This window comes from Eriocheir sinensis, chromosome 3 (genome assembly GCF_024679095.1).
Source record: "Eriocheir sinensis breed Jianghai 21 chromosome 3, ASM2467909v1, whole genome shotgun sequence".
Lineage (NCBI taxonomy): Eukaryota > Metazoa > Arthropoda > Malacostraca > Decapoda > Varunidae > Eriocheir > Eriocheir sinensis.
Genome location: NC_066511.1, coordinates 3,804,942 through 3,825,336, shown reverse-complemented (window position 1 = coordinate 3,825,336; position 20,395 = coordinate 3,804,942). Strand labels below are relative to the sequence as shown.

At 44.9% G+C, this 20,395-nt stretch overlaps 1 protein-coding gene across 1 annotated transcript in view; it reads left to right on the top strand.

The window, feature by feature from the left end:
• Positions 1-6,786: 6,786 nt before the first annotated feature.
• The window catches only part of LOC127003785 (uncharacterized), a 28,908-nt gene continuing 15,299 nt past the window's right edge, over positions 6,787-20,395 (top strand). Inside the window, exons 1-4 of the mRNA XM_050870826.1 lie at positions 6,787-6,969; positions 7,455-7,617; positions 11,273-11,407; positions 19,912-20,021. Coding sequence (XP_050726783.1) covers positions 6,802-6,969; positions 7,455-7,617; positions 11,273-11,407; positions 19,912-20,021 — 576 coding nt within the window. The 5' untranslated portion in view covers positions 6,787-6,801. The remainder of the gene's footprint in view (positions 6,970-7,454; positions 7,618-11,272; positions 11,408-19,911; positions 20,022-20,395) is intronic.

Below are 20,395 nucleotides of genomic sequence, written 5' to 3'. Positions count from 1 at the left end.
AAGAGGAAAAAGGAATATGAAGGTGGCGCTAAGAAGAAGCCCAGGGAAGGACCCAAGTGCTGGACCTGTGGAGAAAAGGGGCACTGGAAGAATGAGTGTCGGGAAAAATGTGCGAGGGACCACCACTCGGGAAACTAAGGAGGACTGGTTCACGGGGGCAACGACCAGTCTGTCCTGTACATGCCCCGAAGATATCAATGTGCAGGAGAACCACCATGACGAGCTGCCAAGTGTAGGGCAAGGTTGACGGAGTGTTGTGGCCTGTGGTCGTCGACACAGGCTCGGAACGCACATTGGTGCGGCCTGACGTGGTGAGTCATCGTCGGCTTCCTAAGACGTCGCATCGACTATGCGGAGTCACTGGACACTATGCAGAGCTCAGAGGCCCAGTGGACGCGAAGTTTGAGCTCGGAGGAAAGGAAGAGTTCTTCTCTGTGTACGTGGCTGAAATGGACGACCCCTGCATCCTAGTTATGGATTATCTTGTATCCCACAGGTGCGAGCTGGACTTTCGTGCAAAGCAGCTGACTGTAGGCGGAAGGAGGGTGCCACTGACGACTGTGCACAAGGAGGGCCTGCCAGTGACGGTCAAGCGCACCACCATTATTCCTCCGAGGTCGGAGATACTGTTACCCTGTCAAATTACGGGTGCCCCCCTCGGCTAGCCTGCGTGTGGTAGAGAGTGGAAGTCGATGCCCGGTAGAAAACGGGTTCATTGTAGGCAGTACTTTGGCAGACCCTACTGCAGCGGAAGTGCCTGTCGTCGTGGCCAATGTCTCCTGCAGCCCAAAGAAAAGAAAACAAGGGACCATGGTGGGGTTGTGGCAAGAGATCGACCAGAAACCGAGAACCTGTGTCTGCAGGAGAACCCTGACGAAGCCCCAGGAGGAGCTGCCCGACTACCTGCGCGACCTGTTTGACAGGAGCTCCAAGTGTCTAGAGGAGCCCCAAGTGGAACAGCTCTCGTGAGGAATGCAGATGTATTTTCCACAGGAGACCTGGACTTGGGGTGTACGGACCTGGTAGAGCACCACATCGACAGAGGTAGCCACCGCCCAGTGAAGCAAGCTCCTCGAAGGATGGCACCAGCCCGTCGCAAGGAGATGGATGAGGTGATGGATCATATCCGAGCGGTCCAGCAGCCCGTGGGCGTCTGCTGTAGTGCTCGTCAGGAAAAAGGACGGTTCCCTCAGGTGCTGCGTGGACTACCGAGCCCTCAACGATCTCACCATCAAGGATTCATACCCACTCCCACGGATCGACGACACGCTCGACGCTTTGGTGGGCTCCAAGTGGTTTTCAACACTAGATATGAAGTCTGGGTCAAAGTCAAAATGGCGGAGCATAACAAAGAGAAAACAGCCTTCTCCTACGGTCAAGGCCTGTGGCAGTTTAAGGTCATGCCCTTTGGCCTGTGCAACGCGCCGGCCACGTTCGAGCGGCAGATGGAGAGGGTGCTGGAGGGACTTCACTGGAAGACGGCACTCATCTACCTCGACGACGTAATTGTCTTTGGCCACACCTTCGAACAGGAGATGGAAAGGCTATCAGAGGTCTTCGCCCGGTTTAGAGCTGCACACCTTAAGCTCAGCCCGAAGAAATGCTGCCTGTTCCAAAAGGAGGTCCAATACTTGGGACACATCGTGAGCGAGGCTGGAGTACGCACTGATCCTGAAAAGGTGGCTGCGGTAAGGGACTGGCCGACACCCACCAACGTGAAGGAGCTGCGGAGCTTCCTCGGGTTGTGCTCATACTACCGCAGGTTTGTGAAAGGCTTCGCTACGATTGCTGCACCACTGCACCTCCTGGCGAAGAAGGGGCGCAAGTTTGAGTGGACAGCGGAAACTCAGGTTGCCTTTGAGAAGCTCAAGGAGGCCCTCATCAGCTCGCCCGTACTCACCTACCCAGACCCCTCTAAGCCTTTTATACTGGATTGTGATGCCAGTGATGAGGGGATTGGTGGAGTGCTGTCCCAGGCATGTGCCGACATGGAACGGGTTGTGGCCTACTTCAGCAAGAAGCTCACCCCAGCCGAGAAAAACTATTGTGTGACCCGGAAAGAACTCCTGGCAGTAGTCAAGAGCCTTGACTTTTTCCATGCTTACCTGTACGGTGCAACTTTCACCATCCGCACGGATCACGCTGCATTGCGGTGGCTGAAGTCACTGAAAAACCCTGAGGGCCAGCTTGCTCGCTGGATAGGTAAACTAGAGCAGCATCACTGCACTATTGTGCACCGATCTGGGCTAACACACGGTAACGCGGACAGCTTGAGCCGGAGCCCCTGCCTACCTGAGTGTCAACATTGCCTCCAGAGGGAAAGTGCCCAGAATATGTGCCGCCGCACTACGGTGGAACAGACAGCGGAGGTGCCATGGGAAGACTTGGGAAAACTGCAGCGGGAGGACCGAGATCTGAGACCAATTATGGAGTGGCTGAGTCAGTCGTCAACGAGACCTATGTGGGAAGTAATCTCGAGAGAAAGCCTTACCACCAAGAATTACTGGACTCAGTGGGACACTCTTCGGATGGACAACGGGGTGTTGCAGCGACGCTGGGTCTCTCATGATGGTCTTGACCACTACTGGTCCACGGTGCTACCTATGAAGTCCCGGGAAGGCGTCTTGAAAGAAATGCACGACAGCATCACCAGCGGACACCTTGGGGTAAAGAAGACACTGAGTCGCCTGCGCCAAAGGTTCTACTGGGTTGGCATGAGGAAGGACGTGGAAGAATGGTGTCACGCGTGTGAGGTGTGCTGTGCAAAGAAGGGCCCCAAGAAGCGTCACCGAGCCCCATTGCAACTATACCAGGTTGCAGCCCCCATGGAACGGGTGGCAGTGGATATAGCAGGACCCTTGCCTCTGACGACGAACGGAAATAGGTACATCTGCGTCACCATGGATTACTTCACCAAGTGGCCGGAAGCCTACGCCATCCCTGACCAGGAAGCCACTACCATCACTAAGATATTGGTGGAGGAGTTCTTCTGTCGCTTCGGTGTGCCTAACGAGCTCCATTCCAACCAGGGAAGGAATTTTGAGCCAACAGTCCTTGCTGAGTGCTGCCAATTTTTGGGTATCAAGAAGACCCGGACCACCCCTCTGCACCCACAGTCAGATGGAATGGTGGAGAGGTTTAATTGGACGTTTTTTTTTTTTTTTTTTTTTTTTGGCCAGGAGTTGGCCAAGCAGTGCAACAATGATCAGTCTTCATGGGATCAGAAGCTGCCTGCGCTCCTCATGGCCTACAGGTCTGCCGCCCACGAGACTAAGGGGTATTCGCCGGCAAAGCTGATGTTTGGACGTGAGCTGCGATTGCCGGTGGACCTACTGACAGGAAGGCCTCCTGGGGAAAGCCTTCCAAGGGACGCCTCCAGTTTTGCCCGTCAGCTAGAGGAACGTCTGGAAGAGGTGCACCATCAATTCCGTGGTGCCTTGAAGTTCTCCGGGGAGGCCATGAAGCGCGGTTACAATATGAGGGCAAGCCACGTTGACTTCAAGGAAGGAGACCAAGTCTGGTTTTACAACCCGCGGAGGAAGAAAGGACAGTCTCCGTAGTTACAGAGCCCCTGGGAAGGCCCTTATACTGTGCTAGAACGCCTCTCCGACGTGACTTACCGAATCCGGAGAACGGAAAGGACCAAGCCGAAAGTTGTCCACGTCAACTGGCTATGGAGGTACCACGGTCCGGGAAACTCACCTGGAACAACTACAGACACCCAGCAGCCGACGAAAACGCAAGGGACGTCCAGGACCGAGAGGAGATCGACGACGACATAGGCCTTCTGGACCTTTCAGCCGAGGGAGATAACCTCCCGGCTTCGGCAGATGTTCCAGGGACACCCCAAGAAGCGGACGACGACGAGGCGCACCAGGAGACAGACGCGCAAGAGGCAGCGAACAGAAGACAGAGACAACGCAGGCGTCCACGGCGATACGGCGATTATTATGTTTTTGATTAATTTTCTAATGTTTGTATATAGTTAAGTGTGTGATCGGGACGATCACAATTAAGAGGGGGGAATAGTGTTGTACTGGAAGCTTCCCCCGGGGTCTATGGGCCTCTAGAAGACTCTGGGAGGAGCGAGCAGGGGGGCGGGGAGCAAGGCCCCGCTCGCGTCCCGCGGGGCCCGCGGCCAGGCGCCAGGCGGGAAGTGTTGCCAACTCGTACATATTTTTGCTACATGTTCTTGTATAATCGAATATATTCTGTAATGTTCTAGACTACTGTTCGGTATATATATAGGAGAAGAGGGCGAGAGGAGTCAGTCCCAGTCTTAGTAAGCTAGTGGCCAGTGAAGAGTCAAGAGTGAATTGTACTACTAAGGAAGGATATTAAACTACAGAAGCTGTGCAAGGTGTTTACATATATCCCTCGCACGGAGTCTTGTGGCGGCGACACGGAACCCAAGTATACGTCCGGCATAAGACTATCATTTCCGATTGGGGTAAAAGGAGCCTTGTGTCCTTCAGTGCCTCAAAAACCCAATTTCTCCACCTGTCAACTCGACACAATTTTCCAAACACCTATCCCCTATTCTTCAACAACACTCAGCTGTCACCATCTTCAACACTAAACATCCTCGGTCTATCCTTAACTCAAAATCTTAACTGGAAACTTCACATCTCGTCTCTCACTAAATCAGCTTCCTCGAGGTTGGGCGTTCTGTATCGTCTCCGCCAGTTCTTCTCCCCCGCACAGTTGCTATCCATATACAAGGGCATTGTCCGCCCTCGTATGAAGTATGCATCTCACGTGTGGGGAGACTCCACTCACACAGCTCTTGGACAGAGTGGAGTCTAAGGCTCTTCCTCTCATCAGCTCTCCTCCTCTTACTGATAGTCTTCTACCTATTAATTTCCGCCGCCATGTTGCCTCTCTTTCTATCTTCTATCGATATTTTCATGTTGACTGCTCTTCTGAACTTGCTAACTGCATGCCTCCCCTCCTCCCGCGGCCCCGCTGCACGCGACTTTCTACTCATGCTCATCCCTATACTGTCCAAACCCCTTATGCAAGAGTTAACCAGCATCTTCACTCTTTCATCCCTCACGCTGGTAAACTCTGGAACAATCTTCCTTCTTCTGTATTTCCTTCTGCCTACGACTTGAACTCTTTCAAGAGAAGGGTATCTGGACACCTCTCCTCCCGAAATTGACCTCTCTTTCGGCCACCTCTTTGGTTTCTTTTTGTGAGCAGCGAGTAGCGGGCATTTTTTTTTATTGTTGTTTACTTTTTTTGTGCCCTTGAGCTGTCTCCTTTGTAAAAATAAAAAAATAAAAAATAAAAATGTCATTGGAATTCAGGGTTGCCAAATTATCGTACTCAAAACATCGCATTTATCAGTTCCGGGGCCCAAAACTTTCCTACCCACACAGATAACGAAATTCCAGTTAAAGTTCTCGTTAAACGCATTACTTATTGGCGCTTGTTTGCGATAGCTGTGACTCAGAACCGGAAAGTACGATGTGCCGAGTGCCTGAATACGATAAGTTGGTAACCCTGTTGGAGTTCCTCTTGGGTGATAAAGATTCTTTCGGGTCTGACTCTGAACGTGTCCTGTACACGTAATATGCATTCTATATAGACCTTTACTGAATATGTTTCTTTACTTAAAAGAGATTCCTAATGGAAATTAAGTAGTATCTGTTACATTGATCAGAGCCTAATGCTCTCTCTCTCTCTCTCTCTCTCTCTCTCTCTCTCTCTCTCTCTCTCTCTCTCTCTCTCTCTAACGATCAAGATTGACTTGATATATACAGATATTCAAGATAAAGTTAGACATGAAATATCCCAAGATTTGAGGCATTTCTGCAAAAAATCCCAAGATCCCAAGATGAAGTGTGAAATCCCAAGATCTTAGGAAAAATCCCAAGGTTTGGTCACCCTTTACTGTCTGCTCTCTGCTCGGTGTACCCCAGACTGGGCCCAGAGTACGTCATGCGCGGGAAGGGACGGTTTTATTCAAAAGAGTGTCCCGACATGTTACTATATAGACATTGAATGTAGCCATCTCCAGCTTCGCGGTTTGGTCCTCCAGAGCTCAATGTAAACAAAGTAACCCCGTTGCGATGTGTGGATATTACTCTCGTGCACAGCACCTATATAATTAGTGCGTGGGGGCCGTCAGTCAGCTGCTATTATCGTTATCATATTGAATGAGACACCCTAAACGTTAACCTTTAAGGCCTTAAAAGTACACCGGAAGGACTTTTAGATTTTCGGCGAGTAAATTCACAACTTCTAGCAGTAAACTCGCGACTCCTAAAAGTTAACAGTAAAGTTAGGAGTTAACTCACTTTTAAAGTTAAATTTCCCTCCTTGGAATCTTTATTGATACGGCCTCAGGGAACTTCGTTAATACCTATACGATCATAAATTGCGCTACCCCATTGAGGTGGTCTTTGAATTCCTTTTATTCACTGATTATACCCAATACCAAATGTTTATTGAAACTTATCATTTGATTGCAATATCCAAATATCTTGATTGCCATGCATATAGTGAGAGTAGCTCATCAAGGGTACTATTTCATAAGTTTAGCCTGACATTATAAAGGTAATAGCTCTTGTGATGTTCGCACGTCTTTCGAACTGCAGCATAAATAGGTGAGACTTTACTATATTTATCGATCTTCCATTTCGTGCAACCAGACAGCAAGGCAGTTGCGACTGTTTTCCTTCAATGCAGTTATACGAAAGTTATGTATTAAAAAAAGAAACATTGCATGGTTATATGATGTTTAAGCCTTAAACATCACACTGCAGTCTGATGGGCAACTAAAGTGAGATTATAATCATGCTGTTTCACAGGGCAGCGCGACTAGAGATGGCGGCTGCATACCGAGGATTGGATCAGCTGGGCTTGAACGAAGGTGTGTGCAACCACCTCAGCATGATGGCGCCGCGTGCCGATGGGAAAGGCCAGACTATGCTTGTGATTTCTTACGGCTTACACTGGAGTGAGGTGAGGAGCAGGTCAGTGCAAGTTAATGTCATTACGCCCAGAAGAGTCAGGAAAATTCTCTTTGGAACTGAAAGAACTCACGGTTGTGTTTTGCGGCTCTCATTCCACCGTCAAGTTCGTTCATCAAATTAAACTTAAGCGGGAGTTCCTCGTACTATTAGTTCAATGATTACGAGAAATAATACATTGCTACCTTAGTTTATTACTTAGTTTATACTTTAGTTTACTTAGTTTATTACAATAGAAATCGATTATTTCCCACTGTGGGTGCACTATAACTTGTCACTCATCGAAAAGTAGATGTTGAGTTAATATAAGTACACATCTTGTCCTTCATCGAAAAGTAAACCTTGATTTGATGTACATACATATATCTGACGTCTCATTGAGAAGTATACTGTAGGTGTCCAAATTTGTGCAACTATGTTCAGTGGATAGAGTAAGGGTATATTTAGAAAACGCTAATGTTTCAATCGTACTAACAGGTTACTGCGAGCTCTCTTGTGGGTCTGAACGAGCAGGCTGAGGTAGTGGATGGGGAGGGCACAGTGGACATCGCAGCCTCCAGCATCCACCTGGGCATCCGCCACGCCCGTCCTGACGCCACAGTCGTAATGCACACCCACCAGCCGTACTCCACGGCCCTGGGTGTGTGTGTGTGTGTGTGTGTGTGTAAGAGAGAGAGAGAGAGAGAGAGAGAGAGAGAGAGAGAGAGAGAGAGAGAGAGAGAGAGAGATTTAGGGTGTGGTTTTCACCCGCGGCCTGATCACGAGATGGGCTCGTCATCGACAGCAAGTACCCTTCCGACCCGAGCAAGCTTATTATAGTCGGTCTCTGGAACCTTCACACATCACACACCCCATCCTCCTTGCTCAAGAAAGGAGAGTGACCGCTTCTCTGTCGGTGGAATTATCCCAGGCCTGAGCAAGGCTCGAACCCCAGTCTGCCAGACCGCGAGGCCTGGCAGCGCAGAGCTCTACCACTGAGCTACCGGAGCGGTGTGTGTGTGTGTGTGTGTGTGCGTGTGTGTGTGTGTGTGTATTTACCTATTTGTAGTATACAGGGCCTGAATTCAAGCTCGGTCAGTCCTGTCTCCCAATCTATATTTGTCCAGCTTTTCCTTCATTTTATGGACACTGTCCGCTTCAACAGTGTTTTTCTAAGTCCATTCCATGTATCTACACTCCTGTATGGAAAACTGAACTTCTTTAGGTTTTTCAAACAAGTCCCCTTACTCAGTTTCTTACTGAGTCCTATTAGGTGCCTCCTCCTTTCCATCTCGATTAAATCATTTCTATATATCCAACACTTCCATTCCACTCGTATTCCTGTACAACGCTATCAGGTCTCCTCTTTCTCTTCTTTCGTCCAGTGTTGGTAAGACCAGTTCCTCTAATCTAGTCGCGTATGGCAGGGTTGATAGTTCTGGTACCATTTTAGTCGCTATCCTTTGAATCCTTTCAAGTTTCCTTCTATCCTTTTCTTGTGTGGTGACCAGGCAACTGCCGCATACTCTAGCCTTGGTCAAATCAGTGTTGTTAGTATTTTCTTCGTCATGTCCCCATCCAAGTAGTAAAATGCAACTCTAATATTTTGCAGCAGACTATATGTTTCTCCGAATATCTTGTTTATATGCTTCTCATGTGTCAGTGTATCTTGTAATACAATTCCTATGTCTTTTTCTTCATTCACTGTGTCGATGATTGTCCCTCCCATCTTATACACTCAACTTGGTCTATTTTTACTCTTGCCCATTTTCATTATGTGACACTTTTGTTCATTGGGTAGGCGGTGGCTGAGTGGTTAGCGTGCGGGCCCCGCATTCACCGCGTGACGGACGACGCGGGTTCGAATCCGCCGCTATCACCTGGGATTTTTCAGACACCGCCGAGTGGCTCAAGACTACCCTCATGCTGTCCTGAAGACACCCATCAACCTGGACTCTAGAGGAAACCTTCCAAATGAATCAAGAACGAGCTCCGGGGGGGCAGCATAAGCCAAGAAAAGATGGCGCCACTATAAAAAAAAAACACTTGCCTTGTCTGGGCGGGGTTAACTACCATCCAGTCCCCTCAAGAAAGCCTACCGGAGCTATAGGCTGGCACATAAAAAAAAAAAAATAAATAAAAAACTTCATTTCCCATTTTTTACTCCACTCATGTATCTCATTTAAATCTTCCTCCAGCTTATCACAATCATTCTCATCTCTTAGTTTTCTAAGCAGTTTGGTGTCATCTGCAAACATTCTCATGTAACTCTTTACTTTTTTTCTGGCAAATCATTTATATATAACTTTTCCTATTTGACATTTTTACAGTTGAAGTCTCCTGCTAGAACTACATTCTTGCTATTTCTAATGATGTCCTCCAACACTTTACTTGTACCTTCTAACAGGTTGTTATAAATTTCGTTAGTCCAGCTTGCTGTGTGTGGGGGCACATGTGTTACCATTACAGTCAGTTTTTCACCGCATTTCAACTATAATAGAACACTTAAAATTTCTGTATTTTCTGGTCCTGTTCTAACTTTTAACATTTTTATGTCTGTTTTGACCAATATCATCACCCCTCCGTCACTCTTCCCCATTCTGTCTTTTCTATATATGTTATAAATGCACTGTTCTTTTCCCACCAATTTTATTCCTTTTGTTAGTTTTGTTCAGTGATGCACATTACAAATGGTTTAGCTTTGCTCAGGTGGTCTTTTAATTCAGGCTTTTTTTTATATACGAGTCCGTTGATAATAGTGTACGTTAACCTAAGCTTTTTCGCTCCTTCCTCTTCCTTATTGTTGGTGCTATTTAATTGTTCTCCTCCTCCCTCTTCTTGATTCACCACTTCATCACTCTGTCGTTTTGCACTCTCCCCATCCCCTCAGAAAAAAAACTCTCCCCTTCTATTTTTGTTCTTTCTTCATTCCTGTGCTTTGCTTCGTTCGCAATTTCCCTCATCTAAAAATTTTCCTCTATGCTCATATTTTTCCTTATATATGTGTCTTTATATTGTTCTATGCCTTTTAGTTTTACACTCCGACTTATTATCATCTCAGTAGCCGTTTGTGACTTTAACTTTAGCTTAATCGGTCTATTTTTCCCTTCCTCATATTTTCCTAGTCTTATCACCTCGTCCACCTCCTCTGTCAGCCTTCCGGTTTCTTCATCTAGGTTTGTCAGTATTTCTTTCACTAGGGATTTCATATCTTTCTCTCTGTGCCCTCATTGGGATTTTCTCCTTGACACCCATGATTATCATACTCTTCTTCTTCTCTGCCACTTCTCGAACCTCACGCTCCATCTCCACCTTTCGTTCCCTTTCTTGTTCCTCCAGGATTTCTTTGAAACTTCCTTTCTCTTTCTCATTTTCTTATTTCCATACATTTATTTCTACATCAACAAATTTCTTGATTTTATTTTCCACGTCTACTTCACTGTTAGTATTTACCTTTACTCTTTCTTGATATTTCTTCTTTAACCAATACTTTTATTTTGTCTTCCATGTTGTCAGCTCATTCTTTAGATCGTTAACGATGTCAACAAACTTTCTTAAGTCCTCCTTCAGTCCTCTTACCTCCTTCCTTGAGTCATTTATTTATTTCTCCAATTGTCTGATGGTTGTTCACATTTACGGGGCTTGCATTTGGGCCGGCGAAAAGCCAGGAAAAGAATTTCCCTCATAGGAGCAGCGAGTAGCGGGCTTTTTTTTTTTTATTAATGTTTACTTTTTTGTGCCCTTGAGCTGTCTCAAAAAAAAAAAAAACGACCGTGTCCAGCTCCTGCCCACCTGACGCCATCTTGACGAGGCGTGTCCGGGTGGTCCCGTCGCGGCAGTTGTTTGCACTTTCATCGGCACTTTTCTGCGATTTCTTTGTGTTCACTTATCCCTTTGGGAGACAGGACCTGGCTACTGCCCTATCTCCCATGCCCTGAGCCCACAAAAATAGGTAAATGCGTTGAATTCCGGCCATGGTCCATAGGCAGAGCGGATCGGCGTGATGTTTACGTCTCGACGACTCGGCGGTGTGTGTTTGTGTGTGTGTATGTAAGAGAGATAGAAAGATAGATAGATAGAGAGAGAGAGAGAGAGAGAGAGAGAGAGAGAGAGAGAGAGAGAGAGAGAGAGAGAGAGAGAGAGTGTGTGTGTGTGTGTGTGCTTCCAAAGAATCATAATAACTATATTAGCTGAGTTTGCCCGATTACTATTCATGTCACATAGAGGTGAATTTACAGTCGTCCCGGACATTTTGTAATAATAACACATTATGAGAACATTAATTACAGCGGCCCTAACCTTCGATTATCCTCCAGCTTGCATGAAGGACCCGACGCTGCAAATGATTCACCAAAACTCTGCACGATTCTATAAAAGGGTTGCCTACGACTCGAACTACAGTGGCCTCGCCTTAGCCATCGATGAGGGCAAGAGGCTTGGAGAGGCTTTGGGTGAGTCAAAATGAAGGGCATGTTTTGTAAAATGTTATGAGCTTTTGGCCTTGGTTTGTTTGCTTTTGATGCATTGCTCAGAATGGATGCAATACTTAGTATGTATATTCAAGACTAAGCATGATTAGTGCCAGCAACACTTATGTAATAATGGTAATATGTTACAACTGATTTTCAGAGGAAGACTTTCCCCATACACCCAGGAAGCTGAAATCACACATACTGTTTTTTTTTTCTTTTTTTGCGAGTGAATACTCCTCTCTCTCTCTCTCTCTCTCTCTCTCTCTCTCTCTCTCTCTCTCTCTCTCTCTCTCTCTCTCTCTCTCTCCTCGACTATTTTCCTATAAAAAATTATATTATGAGTAAAGATATCTGTCTTTTTGCCTTGTTTTTGTATTTTTTTGGAGGGGGTAAAAAGATGAGAAAAAAGAAGAAAATTACGGAAAAAAATGTGAAGAATAGACTTTGCGAGGTGCATATATATATTTTTTTTATTATCTACGCACCTTATTAATAAATCTTCGGTAGTGCTTTAATACCATCTACTAGCCAGGATCCAGTGATCCCTTCAGTCTTTTAGATATTGTATGAACTAGAAAGAGAGGCTGTATTTGTAAGCGGTGGCTGAGTGGTAGCGTGCTGGACCCACATTCACCGCGTGATAGACGACGCGGGTTCGAATCCCCACGCTACCACCTCGGATTTTTCAGTCACCGCCGAGTGGCTTAAAACTACCCACATGCTGTCCTGAAGACCACCCATCAACCCGGACTCTAGAGGAAACCGTCCAAGTGAATCAAGAAGGAGTTCCGGGGGGCAGCATGAGCCAAGAGAAGATGGCGCCACTATAAACACTTGCCTGCGCCATGACGGGCTGGGGCCGACTTCCATCCAGGCCCCTCAAGAGAGCCTACCGGCGCTACAGGCGTACACGTAAAAAATAAATAAATAAATAAATAAATAAATAAATAAAAAATATATATATATATATATATATATATATATATATATATATATATATATATATATATATGTATATATATATATATATATATATATATATATATATATATATATATATATATATATATATATATATATATATATATATATATATATATATTGATTATAAATAAGCATCCGTGATGGAAACAATCGTCTCCATAATTCTCTGAAATGGGCGGATATACACAAAACAAGATATTTCAAGCTAAACCAAAGTTGTGTCCCACTGAAAAACTAAGAATGATTAAATGAATAAACCCATTGTCCCTTTAGCACAGGGTCGTAGCCACGGGGGGGCTATGGGGGGGCTTACCCCCCAAAAAATTCATTTAGCCCCCCCAAAAATTGATTTTTACTCAAAAGTATTATACATACACTGGAGAACTTACAAAAAAATAAGCTAAGTTTGTGGTGAATTGGTGATACATGATGAACTAAACATGATGCAAACTAAAGAGAAGTTTTCAGAGCTTCTAGAAGTATGCCAGCTTAAATGTTGTGGAGATGTTGAGAAACTTGAGGGGGCTGCAGCAGCTCCACAACTGGCAAAACGAATTCCAAAACCTCCTCGTAGTTTGGAAAACTTTGTTGTGACCACATCTGCTGGACAAAGTAAAAACCAACCACTCATCTCGTATATTTTGAAATAATAGATTCACTCACTAATGAATTGGAAAGGCGCTTCTCTGAGTGCAACAGCAAGTTGGTGGAATCTATTTCGACTTTGCTACCATGTTCTGAGAAGTTTCTTGATCTCAACCAGTTGCAACCACTCACTAATTTGGTCAGCAAAACAGGAGCGGCTCTTGATTTACTTCTGCTCCGACATGAGGTGGAAGTTGTGCGAAACATGGTTCAGGAGCAAGTTACATCTACATGTCAGGAGAGCAGGACTGCCTTTGACAAGTTTCTGGAATGGTTCCACAGAAAGGGGCTCCAAACACCTTTCCCAAACTTGTATACTCTACTCTGTGCTGCCTTGACAATTTGGGCATCTTCTGTTACATGTGAAGCTGTCTTTTCAACAGTAGCAAGACTACTAACTCCATACAGAAGATGCATGAACCATCAGCGGAAATGCCAACTTGCCCTCTTGGGATCTGAGAAAGAAAAAAACAGCTGCACTCTCTGTGGCTGAACTAATGGAAACGTTTCGGTGATCAAGTCGGCGTATATCTGTATAAATTTGTGAGAAAACTTAAACGGATCTGATCATCTGAGCCTCTGAAGTGATGGAACAGGAAAATCAACTGAAATATATTAGCATTGTTTTTGTTGTATTGGTAATTTTCTCACTTGTGAAGACAATGTTTAAACGGTAAAGGATGAAGGCCTTGTTTGAAGTGTAAAGGGTGAACTATGATTTTTATTTTCTGATAGGAATTGCACTATAAAGAATGAAATATATTTTTCTATTATTTTCTGATAAAAATTGCATTGTAAAGGATGATATATATATATATATATATATATATATATATATATATATATATATATATATATATATATATATATATATATATATATATATATATATAAACTAGCATCAATAATACAGTACCATGGCATAAATACATTTTTTTTCCTTATTTCCAACATCCATGATCCAGCTAATGTTCAATTAAATATGATTTTTTTTCCACCTTAAGCAAAGTACATCAATGAATAACACACTCAAAAGCATTTTTCTACATTATTCCTTAGTAATGATTTTTTATTTAATGTTTATTTTTATCTTTTTTCAGCAAATAGTGATGTCTTTCTCGATCATAATTTGCACTAGAATTTAGTATATCTTTTTCCTGTATATCATTTATGAGGCCTCAAAAATTGCCCCCCCCCCCACCCCCCACATGGTTAAATTCTTTTAAATTCCCAGAACCCCCTGCATTTTGGGCTCGCTACGCTGGCCACCTTCACCCAGGCCCTCCCCCACCCCCTCGCCCCAAAATTTGTCAGGATCCCCCTAAAACATGAATAACCCCCAAAAAATTTAAGTCCTGGCTACGGCCCTGCTTTAGCAAATGTCTACAGTTGAATAGTATATAGGATGCAAATGAAAATTCATGTACTTGAGAAGGGAATGAACAAGTATTACAAGTTTCACGATATGGCTATTTTAAAGGGAATTTCTGTGGGGGATACCTTTCCACGTAAAACTCTTTGAGCTGCCGAGGAGGGCACTGGAGAACGTACAAGGTATAAGAGTGGAGTTGCCCCGAGGAAGACACTGGAGAATATGAAGGAGAGTCGGGCTGCCAGGCTGGCTATGGACTCGGATCGATACAGGACTCCGTCACGGACTAGAACTCTTTTGAGGGGGGGTAATGAGAGGTATCGCTGAGGATGTCGACGGTTGTCTTAATGTCTCAATGCAAACAACCTTAGATCTGCCTTCAGAGCTTTTAAGAAGCTCCGCTCCAAATCCACATCTCAGACGAGTAGCTACTATCCGAACGGCTGTTAGCAGATAGTATCAGATGGGTACCGGGCTTATAGGACCGAGTACTTTGGGCAGCTGTACACGGCAGAGCCCCCAAGCGGACAGCTCCTTCTGACTGGTTGTGGATGGCGGCTGTTGATCCATCAGTAGACGAAACTCAAACATTTCTTCAGGAGGTGATAGAGGCTGTGAGGAAATTGAAGGGTGGAAAGGCAAGTGGGATCTGTAATATCATTGTGGAGATGCTGAAAGCAGATGGTGAAGACATGAGCTATGAGTTGCATGTCAGTTTATTCCTCCTGATCGGAAAAGGGGGCTGGTTCTCCCTATCTAGAAAGGAAAAAAAGAGACCGACAGGACTGCAACAATTACCGTGGTATTACACTGCTCGGTGTGCCGTGCAAAGTGCTTGCTCATCTCCTGCTGATGCAAATTCAATCTCATCTGTTAAAGTTTCAGAGACCTGAACAATCTGGGTTCAGGCCCGGTAGGTCAGCAACTGACGAGATCCAAGCACTTCGCGTCCTTTTGGAAATTTTGGGGATCCGTGGGATTCCTGCAAGGATAATATTGATATGATGACTGGCCTTCACTCTGGGACTGAGAGTGCTGTGAAGTATGGCGTAGGCATTTATGGTTTCTTCACAGTTAATCAGGAGTGAGACAGTGGTGCGTCCTCGCTCCATCGCATTTCAACATTTACATGGACTGGGTATTAGGCTAAGTTGTTATCAAAGCCGTTGTGTAGCACCTAGTGGCAACACCAACACCAACCAACACCAACCTTCTTTTTGCTGATGATGATGCACTTGTCGCGGAATCGCTGGAGGTTCTCGTTATGGCTCTCGAAGTGCTGCGCCGCATGACCTTCTCATGCCATCCTCATATTTAATTTTCCCATCCTCATATTTAATTTTAAACAATAAATGAAAAGTCAGAATGATTGAATCACTGATTCTGATGACTGATACCGATTGACTGATTGAGTCCGATTCACTGAAAAAAAAAAAAAAAAAACATTTCTGTGAGCATGCCGTGCTGCATGCTCTCTAAAGACAGATCCTCTCTCTATCCACACCACACTACATTCACACATATACACCTTTTCCCAAAATTCAAATTTCAAAATGGCACACATACATCATGCCTCGGAGTCCCCGCCTGGGGGGGGATCACAAATTCCCCCAGGGAGGACTCCCCTTCTGGCTGCCGACCCGAGAGGTGTCTTGATAACTCCTCGAACCTCGTTCTTCTCAATTTCTGCAACATTCGCGTTCTTCGTTCTAATTTTCATTCTGTGGAACATCATCTCTCTTCCTCTAAACCTCACCTTCTCTTCCTCACCGAAACACAGGTTTCTGAGGCTACTGACAGCAATCTCTACTCTGTTCCCTCCTACTATCTCTATCCTAAATTTCAATCCAAAGCTGGATGTTGCGCCTACGTGCGCAACGACATCACTTGCTCTCGTGCCCACAACCTTGATTCTTCAGAATTTTCCACCATCTGGCTAAGACTTCATTGTCATTCTATTACTAAATACATCTGTGCTGTTTACCTCTCACCTAACTCTACTAACTATGTAAAATTCTTTGACTATTTGAACTCTAAAGTGGAGCACATCTTGACCTTCCCTTCGCTGAAATCTCCACCCTAGGAGATTTCAATGTTCACCACCAGCTTTGGCTTTCATCCTCTTTCACTGACCAGCCTGGTGAACAAGCCTACAACTTTGCTATCCTCAGCGACCTAGAGCAGTTGGTCCAACACCCTACACGTATTCCCGACCGTCTTGGAGACAGGCCCAACATTCTAGACCTCTTCCTTACCTCAAACCCTTCTGCTTATTCTGTCAAACTGTTCTCTCCGTTGGGCTCCTCCGATCACAATCTTATTTCTGTATCTTGTCCTATCGCTCCTGTACACCCTCTGGACCCGCCGAAGAGGCGATGCTTCTGGCATTTTGCTTCAGCTCGGTGGGGCGACCTGAGGATGTACTTTTCCGATTTCCCGTGGAATGATTATTGCTTCCAGGATGTAGACCCCTCTGTGTGTGCTCAGCGCATCACAGAGGTGATTGTCTCTGGAATGGAGGCATACATTCCACGTACTTTCTCTACTCCTCACGCTAAAAAGCCTTGGTTTAATCACGCTTGTTATCGTGCTGTCAATGATAGAGAGGCAGCTCACAAAAGGTACCAGAGCCTTCAAACTAATGCTAACTACGAACTTTACATTTCTGCCCGGAATCGTGCCAAATCTATTCTCCGACTAACTAAAAACTCTTTCATTAATAGAAAATGCCAAAACCTTGCTTTCTCTAACTCTTCCCGTGACTTCTGGCATCTAGCCTAAAACATTTCCTCCAAATTCACTTCTTCATCTTTCCCTCCACTCCTCAGTCCTGACGGCATCACTGCCGTCTCATCTATCTCTAAGGCTGAACTCTTCTCTCAAACTTTTTCTAAAAACTCCACTCTGGACGATTCTGGGCATATTCCTCCTACTCATCCCCCCTCTGACTCTTTTATGCCTGTTATAAAGATTCTTCAAAATGATGTTTTCTATGCCCTCTCTGGCCTCAATCCTCAGAAGGCTTATGGACCTGATGGAGTGCCTCCTATTGTCCTTAGAAACTGTGCCTCCGTGCTGTCACCCCGCCTGGTCAAACTCTTTCGCCTCTGCCTGTCAACATCTACCTTTCCTTCCTGCTGGAAATATGCCTTCATACAGCCTGTGCCTAAGAAGGGTGACCGTTCCAATCCCTCAAACTACCGTCCTATAGCTTTATTGTCTTGTCTATCTAAAGCTTTTGAATCAATCCTTAACCGGAAGATTCAAAAGCACCTTTCCACTTCTGACCTTCTATCTGATCGCCAGTATGGGTTCCGCAAGGGGCGTTCTACTGGTGATCTCCTTGCCTTCCTAACTGACTCTTGGTCATCCTCTCTTAGCCGTTTCGGTGAAACATTTGCTATTGCGCTGGATATATCAAAGCTTTTGATAGGGTCTGGCACAAATCTTTGCTTTCCAAACTACCCTCCTACGGTTTCTATCCTTCTTTCTGTACCTTTATCTCCAGTTTCCTTTCTGACCGTTCTATTTCTGCTGTGGTAGACGGTCACTGTTCTTCCCCTAAACCTATTGACAGTGGTGTCCCACAGGTTTCTGTCCTATCTCCCACTCTCTTTCTGTTGTTCATTGATGATCTTCTTTCCAAAACGAACTGTCCTATCCATTCTTACGCCGATGACTCCACTCTGCATTACTCAACTAATTTTAATAGAAGACCCACCTACAGGAACTTACCGATTCAAAGCTGGAGGCAACAGAACGCTTAGCCTCAGACCTTACTATTAGTTCCGATTGGGGCAAGAGGAACCTGGTGTCCTTCAACGCCTCAAAAACACAGTTTCTCCACCTATCTACTCGACACAATCTTCCAAAGAACTATCCCCTATTCTTTGACAACACTCAGCTATCACCTTCCTCAACACTAAACATCCTCGATCTATCCTTAACTCAAAATCTCAACTGGAAACTTCATATTTCATCTCTTACTAAATCAGCTTCCTCGAGGCTGGGCGTTCTGTACCGTCTCCGCCAGTTCTTCTCCCCCGCACAGTTGCTATCCATTTACAGGGGCCTTGTCCGCCCTCGTATGGAGTATCCATCTCATGTGTGGGGGGGGGTCCACTCACACAGCTCTCCTTGACAGAGTGGAGTCAAAGGCTCTTCGTCTCATCAGCTCTCCTCCTCATACTGATAGTCTTTTACCTCTCAAATTCCGCCGCCATGTTGCCTCTCTTTCTATCTTCTATCGATATTTTCATGCTGACTACTCTTCAGAACTTGCTAACTGCATGCCTCCCCTCCTCCCGCGGCCCCGCTGCACACGACTTTCTACTCATGCTCATCCCTATACTGTCCAAACCCCTTATGCAAGAGTCAGCCAGCATCTTCACTCCTTCATCCCTCACGTTGGTAAACTCTGGAACAATCTTCCTTCATCTGTATTTCTCCCTGCCTACGACTTGGACTCTTTCAAGAGGAGGGTATCAGGACACCTCTCCTCCCGAAATTGACCTCTCGTTTTGGACACTCCTTTGACCTCTGTTCGGGAGCAGTGAGTAGCGGGATTTTTTATTTTTTTATTTACGCCCTTGAACTGTCTCCTTAGCTGTAAATATATATATATATATATATATATATATATATGTATATATATATATATATATATATATATATATATATATATATATACATACACACACACACACATATATATATATATATATATATATATATATATATATATATATATATATATATATATATATATATATATATATATATATATATCATAATGGAGATAGTTTGGTGATAAATTCCCATCAGTGGCTTTCTACTCAAGACTCATTTCTTTCTTCCATTATTTTCTTGCGATCCAGTTCGGTTTAAGGCAAATATTCTTGATTTTGCTTAAAATCTCCCTCATTCTGCAGAGGGTCGGATGTCCTTCGGCTACATGCTTGAACATAATGTTTTACTTGTATTGTTATAACAACTCATGTGATCAATTTCTCGAACAGTAATAGCGCAGCGAAGAAGTTGGGATGTTAATCAAGAAATTTCAAATTGAAAATTGGTGCTATAAATGTTTAGTTTCCTCTATGGTCTAGTGGTTAGCACTCCTAGTTGCGAATCCGCAGGCCTGAGTTCGAATCCTAGCTTGGACAGTCAGCGCGCAGTCCAACTAGCTGTTCATCCTCCTATTCTGGGCTAATCGATAAATGGGTACCTGGGGAAACCTTTGAAAGGTACACTATAGTAACCCGGTTGTTGCATTTGCTCTGTGCCCTAATGTAATGGATTCTCACCTACCACAGGTTCAAGATCTAATGAGACAAATCACCACCGAGGCCACGCATAGCTATAGCGCATGCTCCCAACTTTAACTTTACCTTACCTTTCTAGCAATAGGAACAAACATGTCATTTTTTTAACAACTAAGTAAGGAGGGATGATGACACTAATAAGCTTATCTCCCCACCAGGCGACAAGGATATCCTCTTCATGGGTCACCACGGCGTTATCAGCGTCGCTACAAACGTTGCCCTGGCCTTTGACCACCTCTATTATCTCGAGAGGGCCGCCCAGTTGCAGGTTAGTTCTTCCCAGCGTTCAGCTGACCTGTTAGCGACGCAACGCTGTGTAACGTTACGCTGCGGAGCTAACAAAATTTCCCAAGATGGTGGCGTTGGACAAACACTCAATCGAATCCTTGCGCGGGGGTTGTGCCGTATGGTGATGCAGTGTTTGTAAACAAGGGAGACGTCGAAGTAATATGGTTATGGCCAGTGTCACCTCTGCTGCTTCTTAACTGTTGTGAATGTTTTGATTACCAAGAGTGAGGGAAATGTTTTTTTTTAATAGAAGACCCTCCCAACAGGAACTAAATGATTCCAGGCTGGAGGCGGTAGAACGCTTAGCCTCAGACCTTAATATTATTTCCGATTGGGGCAAGAAGAACTTGGTGT